The sequence below is a fragment of the Culicoides brevitarsis genome, chromosome 2 (genome assembly GCF_036172545.1).
Source record: "Culicoides brevitarsis isolate CSIRO-B50_1 chromosome 2, AGI_CSIRO_Cbre_v1, whole genome shotgun sequence".
Classification (NCBI taxonomy): domain Eukaryota; kingdom Metazoa; phylum Arthropoda; class Insecta; order Diptera; family Ceratopogonidae; genus Culicoides; species Culicoides brevitarsis.
In genome coordinates, this window is record NC_087086.1 from 2,187,286 (window position 1) to 2,195,801 (window position 8,516).

The 8,516-nt window shown below is 25.8% G+C and overlaps 2 protein-coding genes across 2 annotated transcripts; one reads left to right on the top strand and one right to left on the bottom strand.

The window, feature by feature from the left end:
* The first annotated feature begins 1,591 nt into the window (after positions 1-1,591).
* Positions 1,592-2,873, top strand: LOC134830710 (probable GDP-L-fucose synthase). Its single transcript, XM_063844270.1, has 3 exons — positions 1,592-1,793; positions 1,859-1,973; positions 2,027-2,873. Exons 1-3 carry the CDS (start codon positions 1,642-1,644, stop codon positions 2,753-2,755), a joined length of 996 nt encoding a protein of 331 aa, XP_063700340.1. The 5' UTR covers positions 1,592-1,641; the 3' UTR covers positions 2,756-2,873.
* A 182-nt stretch (positions 2,874-3,055) lies between these two features.
* LOC134832578 (inactive serine protease scarface-like) lies at positions 3,056-5,154 on the bottom strand. The gene is made up of 3 exons (XM_063846642.1): positions 4,607-5,154; positions 4,373-4,554; positions 3,056-3,574 (listed from the first exon to the last, which is right to left on the bottom strand). Exons 1-3 carry the CDS (start codon positions 5,128-5,130, stop codon positions 3,243-3,245), a joined length of 1,038 nt encoding a protein of 345 aa, XP_063702712.1. The 5' UTR covers positions 5,131-5,154; the 3' UTR covers positions 3,056-3,242.
* Positions 5,155-8,516: the final 3,362 nt, after the last annotated feature.

Consider the following 8,516-nt stretch of genomic DNA (forward strand, 5'->3'; position numbering starts at 1 on the left):
AAATTTTTTTTAAAAAATTTAAGCTAATTTAAACTTTCAACCCATTAAAAGATTCTCATATCAATAATATAAATATATGTCAATTCCTTGATTAGTTCTCAGAAATTTCAATGTAAAACTTTCCGCATTCGAATCATATAAAAACAAGTGCCTCTTCGATTATTTCATTGAGTTACAAAACTTACTTCGTATAGTAAAGTTATCAATTTATTTGAAAAATGGCAAATTTAAAATTTTCCATTCTCGTTATCAGCACTTTGCTCATTTCCAACACTTTTGGAACGGAATATCCCTGCAAAGACCTCGTCAGCGACAAATACTGCATTCTGAAGGATTTGCGATTAACCGAAGACGATTACAAAATTGAACCTACTTCGCCAAAAGCAGATTCTATCACGGAAATCATTGTCTCTTACGACGACAACACGATTCCCGCTTTGACTTCAGGATTTTGCACAAATTTGCGTGCTGTTACGCGTTTTGAAGCAACTAAAAGCGGGACGACCCGAATTGACGATGGCGCGTTTGAGGATTGTACAAATTTGAAAGAAATCTCCATCAATAATAATCCGTTGAGGGAAGTTCAGGCAGCAGCTTTTCGTGGTTTGACGAATTTGGAGTCATTGAGTTTGAATTCGAATATTTTGTTCAGCTTGGATATTGATGCGATTCTTGGGGAATTACCGAACTTGAAGAATCTCGGATTTCTCGACACAAATCTCAAATGTAGCGAAGTGCAAAAGATTTGGGATACGCTTAAGGAGAAAAACATCAAAGTTGTGGATTATGTATTTGGAAGACGCAAGAGAGATTATACTCCTAATTATTACAAAGGCGTTGAATGTTTGTCTGATGAAAAATGGGAAGAGGAACGTGCAAAAGATGATCCACAATAATTTTAATATTTCGAGGAGATTTTTTAAAGTTTAAAAAAAAATATAAAATTTAAATGAAAAAAAAATTAAATTAAAAAAATAAAATAAAAAATTAAAATTAAAAAATAAAAAAAATAATTAAGTAAAAAAAAATTTAAAATAAAGTTTATATGTTTGATTTGTATAAATATTAATAAATTTTAAATATTTTTGTTGAACATGTAAATTAAATAAAATTTAAAAAAATAAAAATCTGAATTAATTTTTAGTTTTTCAATTATTTTTATTTTTTTTTTATTTATTTTTCTTAATTTTTTAAATTATTTTGTTCTATATTTTCATAATTTAATTATTAACTTATTAATAAAATATTTTAATTAATTTTTTATTTTATTTTTTTATATATTTTTTTTTAATTTTGATTAATTTAATTCAAAAATATTTTTAAAAAATAATTAATTAGTGTAAATTTTATTTTCTCAGAATTTTTTTTTTTAATTTTTAAAATATTTTAATTTACTTTTTTTATAAATATTTTAATTGAATTAAAACTAATTAATTAACTTGGATTATAAAAAAAATAATTTTCAACGATTTTTCATCTAACTTTTTTTTCAAATCGCAGAGACGAATGAAATTGATACTTTCGTTAATTCATTTCCGGTTTTTTCCATTTAGCGCCTCCAATGCGGAAATGCTGTAAAATTTCGAACTACTTTATTCAAAACAAATAATAAAGTCATTCAATCACTGAAATTCGCACGAAATGGAAGTCCCCTCATCGAAGAAGCCAAAATCCCCGAAGCGAATTCTCGTCACGGGCGGCACAGGTCTCGTTGGAAAAGCCATCGAAGCAGAATCAAAACACGAAACGGGCGATACGTGGATTTTTGTCGGCTCCAAAGATGCTGATTTGACGTAAACCAAAAAATTTTCTGCTGTATCAACATTCCACGTATTTAATTTTTATTTCTTTGCCATAGAAATCGCTCGTCAGTTGTTGAACTTTTCAAAAAACACTCGCCGACGCATGTGATCCATTTGGCAGCGAAAGTTGGAGGACTTTACGACAACATGGCAAACAATTTGGACTTTCTCGTAAAAAATTTTCTTCATTTTCGGGAAATTTTTATTAAAAAATCTCATTTTAGCGCGACAACATGGCAATGAACGACAACGTTTTGAGTGTCAGTCACGAATTTCACGTGGAAAAAGTAATTTCGTGTCTTTCGACATGCATTTTTCCCGATAAGACGACATATCCCATCGACGAAACGATGATCCATAATGGCCCGCCTCACGATTCCAATTTCGGTTATAGTTACGCCAAACGACTTATCGATATCACGAATCGAGCGTATCACGAAAAGTACGGCAGTAAATTCACTTCCATTATTCCGTGCAACGTTTTTGGTCCTCATGATAATTACAAGCACGAAACAAGTCACGTCATTCCGGGAATGATTCATCGCATGTACGACTTGCTTTTTAAGGAAAATCCGGAAGTTCCCTCCGAAAAGAAGTCTTTCAAGGTTTATGGAAGCGGAAAACCGTTGCGACAATTTATTTATTCGCACGATTTGGCGAAATTGATCATTTGGGTCGTGAATAATTACGAAAGTGCGGAGCCGATAATTCTCTCTGTGGATGAATCTGCGGAAATTTCGATCAGACAAGTAGCGGAAAGTATCGCAAAAGCATTTGATTTCAAGGGAGAACTTTATTTTGATACCTCAAAGGCTGATGGACAATACAAGAAGACTGCATCGAATAAGAAACTTCGTTCTCTTTATCCGGAATTTACATTTACGAACTATGACGATGCAATTAATGATTCGGTCAAATGGTTTATTGATAATTATTCGACAGCAAGGAAGTGAATTTCTTTATTATTTTTTAAAGTACAGAGTTTTTTTTCGAAATTTTCATTCAATTTTTAAATAAAATATTTTTTTATTAAATTGAAATTTTTCATTTAAAATAAAATATTGTTTGAATTTATTTTGATTTTTTCCTTTAAATATTTTTTATTTGAAAATTTAAAAAAATAATTTTTTTTCTTTGAAAAATTTTTTTTTTATTTTTTAAATTTATTTTTAAATTTTTTTCTTTAAAATATTTTTTTATTTTTTATTTGAAATATTTTTTTATTTTTTTTTTCTTTGAAAATTTTTTTTTTTAATTTTTATAATTTTTTTTAAAACTTAAAATTGATGAAAATTTTTTAAAAACTCTCTGAACTCATTTTCGGGGATTTTTTTTTAAATTTAAATATTAAACGGCTCAAAACCGTACAAAAAAAAGACATTTTTCTATTCTATCATAAAAAAAATAAAATAAAAATTATAACAAAAAAACATTCAACGCTTATCCATTGATTTTGCTGAACTTTGTGGGATCTTTCCACAAAGCATCATCAAACCATTCTTCGAACTCGATGCGAGAATAGGTAATAATTTGCGTTTTCGGATCGCAAGTATTTGTCGACGAGTAAACTCCCTTAAGCCAATAGATATCATCTCCGGGCTTGTTACGTTTTCCTGTCATGCGACATTGGAAACCGCTTCCGTAATCCATCAATTCACAAACATCGTGATCGGCACGAGCGCAAGACTCCATTTCGCGATCAAAGCCGGGAACGAGCTCTTCACATTCTTCTTCCGTGAGCAAAAGAACGTCGGACCAATGGTAGGTGTTGTCTAAAAAAAAGTTAGAGAAATTTGAAATTTTCAGAAAAAATAATTATTTTTTTTTTATAAAATTTTATTTTAAAAATTTTTCAAATTTTGTTTTAATTTTGCGGAAAATTAACAAAATTTGAAAATTTGCAAAAAAAAATATATATTTGAAAAATCTTTAATTTTTTACGCTCGAAACAATTAAAATTTGATTTTTTTCACAAATTAAAAAAAAATCTGAATTAATTCAACATTAAAATTTTTTTGTTTTTAAAATTTTTTGAAAAAAAATTTTTAAAAAAAAAAAAAATTTTTTTAAAATTTTTGAAAAAAAAAATTAAATAAAATCTTAAAATTTAATTTTGTAATTTTGATTAATTTTAAGAAAAATTTAATGATATTAAAAATTTAAATAATTTTAATTTAATTTTAAAAAATTAAAAAATCTCAAAATTGAGAATTTTTTTTGACAAAAAGGAAAAAAATTTTTTTTTCAAATAATTTTTAAATAAATTAAAATATATTTTAAATTTAGAATTTTTATATGAAATTTGTGAAAAATTAAAAATTTAAATTTAATTAAAATGAAAAATTTAAAATAAATTAAATTCGTTAAATTAATATTTTATGTAATTTTAAAACAAATTCATTTAATTTAAAATTTCATTTAAAAAATTATTTTATATTTTTAATTAAAATTAATGTTTAATTTTAAACTTTTACAAATTTTTATTATTAAAAAAAAAATATATTTTAAATTTTTAGTCAACAAAAATTCTTTAAAAATTAAAAATTTAATAAGAAAATAATTAATTTTACCTTTTTTGCCCCATCCAGTAACAACGCAGTCATCATACTTGAAGAAAGGAATAGCTTTTGGGCGATCCAAGCAAATTGGGAGAGTATAGTAGTTATAATCGGGCTCCTTTTCCATATGAATTACGGCAATATCGCGTTTCTTCGTCTTTGGATTGTATTTCGGATCGTAAGCAATGTATTTTCTACAAAAAATCTCATAAAAAATTAATTTTTACAACTTCAGAAGACACTTACGCAGGCGAAAATTGTGCTTTTTTGTCTCCGCTTGGAACTTCTTGTACTTTCAAAGGATTCGCAATGTCGTACATGCCAACAGCAATCTTAATATCAGCAGGTTTGACCTTCGCAACGCAACTCGCAGTCGTTGTACAAGTGTTATTTTCCGTGAAGAAGCATGTGCAAAGCAATTTATCGTTCTGATCGAAGACAGCTCCTTGCCATGGGAATTCTCCCGCACCTGCATCGAAATCTGTCTCGTCATATTTCGTGTTTTTGTCGGGCATGGCAGTACGATTTCTCGAAGGACATCCACTTCCGCCTGATGGAGCAGGAAGAGGTTGCGACAATTCATCGTTGCCCACGGCATTTGGCCAATCATCGACGAAATTGGGATCGCGACAACAAACGCCACGTGTTTTGTCGGGTTTTAAGCAGGGGACTAAAGGTTGACGAAAGGCTTCTTGTTCGGGCGTCAGAGAAATCGCATTGGGCGACATTACGCCAAATTGATCGCACGTTTCGATGTCGACGCAGTACATGGCTTGCGAACAGGGAAACGTAAAAAGCCCAAAACCGGCATCTTGAGCCGATGTCACGTAACACACGGTGACGAGGATGAAAAGGGACTTCAACATGATGACGGCTAACACTGAAATGAGACGAGAGAGATTAATAAAATCGATAATTATCGTTCCTCATTTGCATAAAAGACCGGATTCGATGTTTTTATCCCCACAAATTAAGACGTCGTCACGATTTTTGATAATTTTTCATACAAAAATTAAGATAAATTTCAGAATTTTTTTGAAAAATTGCCCAAAATCATGCGACACGCGCCTCTAATCAAAATTTTAACGCCTCAAACATCAATCATTAAATTTTCCATAAATTATTTTCAAAAGCGGATGACGCTATCGACAATTTCAAGCTCAGAGGTCATTTCAGTATCAAAAGGTTGTCGTCACTTCGAATCCAAAAAATGCTAAAACAGGTTTTTCGTATCCTCTTTCCTCGCAAATTCGTTATATAACCGAAGAAAAATGCAGTTTTAGCAACATCCGGTTCATAATTAGGTCATTTCTTAATTAATTAAAAAAAATATTTTTTTTTTGAAACCACACACGTGGAAGTTTCCAAAAAAAAATGTCACATTTTAAAAAAATTACCATTTATTTTCACTTTTTTTAAAAAAATTTTGTTGTTTATGGAAATTCGCGGGGTCACTTTTTGTCCTTGATATTGACACCTACTTTAACTTTTAAAGTTCAATGTTAATGTTATGCGTCAAACACACAAAAAAATTTATCGAAATTTTTCAAACGCACAACTTGGAAATTTTTATGGACCGTTTCCTTACACGACTGCACATTGACTAAATTTATTTGCAGATTGATGCATGGCTTATATCGTCTTTCTGCTTTATTTTGTTATTTTTTAGTCGTGGACCTTGTTTTATTTTATATTATACTTTTTTTTAGTCGTGGTTGACGATGATTATGATAATGATATGTGAGGCGATTTGATCATGATAATTTTTTTTTTAAACCGGGCAATGGCATTTTGGAACAAATTTCGGAAAAATATTCGTCGTCAAGACTTTTTACATACATTAGCTGTCATAAGGAAATAACATTATAAAAGGTAATATTTAATGTTTCATTGAAAAAAGTAGTTTATAACATAATTTTGTATAAAATATATTAAAATTGATAATTAATTTTGTTTTTAAATGTTTTAAAATTATTTTAAATTTTATTTTTAAATATTTTTTATTTTTTTTTTTTATTTATCATACATTTTTAACTACATTATATTTTAAGTTTTTAAATTAATGTTAAAAATTAAATTTTTATAAAAAAATATTTAAAAATAAAAATAATAATTAATTTAAAAAAATTTATCAAACATATTTTATACAAAAAACTTAATTAAACTTTTAATTTAAATTTAATAATTTAAAAAAATATATATAAAATTTATTTTTTTTTAAATATTGATACATAATTTTAATATATCTTTATAATTTAATGAGATGTAATTTTTTTTAAATAAAAAAATAAAATTTTATTAATTCCCAATTAATTAATAAAGTAAGTTTCATGAAATTAGAATAAGTTATATTTTACATTACAATAATATATAAATATTTTTACTTACAAAAGTTTTTAAAAAATATATTTTTAAATAAAATTTATTTTACTTTTTTAATATTGATTTATGACTATTTTGACTATTTTTTTTAAATATTAAAGTTAAATATACTATACATCATTTAAAAAATTAAACATTTAAATTTTTTTGATATATATTTTCTTTAAGTTAATTTCATAAGGTTATAAAAAGTTATATTTTATATTGTTAAACGACGTTTTTAGATTTTTCTTATATTATATAAATTTTTTTTTACAAAATAATTTTTTTTATTTTAAAATAAAGAATTTAATTTAAATTATTAAATATTTTTTTTTTAAATTTTAAACTTTAATTTTTAATAAAAATATAACATATTTTATATTAGTTTTATATTAATGTTATATATATAACAAAAAAGCGCTCATGCATTAAATTCCTCCCAAAGACGACTTTTCTCAAAATTAATGTCCAAATTCAAATGTTTTACCGAAAAAAGCAACGAAGACGAGCAAAAACCAGTTTCAGCGAAATACCAACAAAAATAGATAAAAATACATTAAAAAACTGTACAAAATATATGTATCATGTTTTTGTTTGTGATGATCACGATATATGACGAACATAGATGAGCACAAGAAACAACGGGGAGAAGCAAAAAAAAAGAAGTAGATCGTTGACTAGGGTCATGTATTGTGCATTTTTATAACTTGATCAAAATTTTTTTGAATATTTGCCTCTTTTTTTGCTTTTCCGAAACGGATTTGGTTCAGAATACATTTTTTTTTGATGGTTTGTTTCTAAGTTGCTTGCATTTTATCGTTAATTTATTGCAAATATTTTAACATTTTTATAACTTTTTAACCTTTAGTCTCTCACCTGTTGTGACACAAAACTCGCAAATCCACAAAAGAAAAAATCCTTCTATCGCTGTACCAAAAAAAAAACTCCTCCGAAAATGCAAAAATATGATAATCGACAAAAAGACAAAACTTTTTATTTTTTTATGGATTGTTAATCGTTCGAAAAAGTGTTTGCTTAGTCACGATGAATAATAATTAAAACTCAAAATTATAACGGGGGTGATAGATTTCGGTCGATGCCGGAAGGATTTTTTATTGATGTTGCGTTAGATCTTGGTCAAAATATTTAATAAATTAACGTAACGAATCGTGATGAACCGTTTCATCTATCTCCGAGATAAAAATCCTGTTATGAAAAATTTTGCGGAGTTTTTTTTCTTCTATTAAAATATTAAAAAGAAATTTTTTTTTCAAAATTTAGAAAAAATAAAAAAAAAATATTTAAAATTAATAAAAATAATTTTTTCCTTTAATAAAAATTTTTAAATAGAAACATTAAAAAAATATTTTCTTCATTAAAAAAACTTATTTTAAAAGAAATAAGTTAGAAATTCAACTTAAAAATTAAAAGAATTTTTTTTTTTGAATAAAAATTCATTCATAAAAATATTTCCATAACAAAAAATTCAAAATATTTTTTTTTATTTTCTTTAATTAATTTTTTTAATTATTTAAAAAATAAAAATTAATTAAAGGAAATTCAAAAAAATTAATCAAAGAAAATTGAAAAGTAAATTAAATGATTTTTTTAAATATCTAAGTAAAAAAATTAAAAAAATATTTTCAATTAATTTTTTATTTTTTAAATAAAATAAAAATTAATTAGAGAGAATTAATAAAAAAAATAAATTTTAAATTAAAAAAGTATTAAAATTTAATTTGAAAATTAAAAAAAAAATTAAAAAAAAATAAATTAAATTAATTTAAAGATT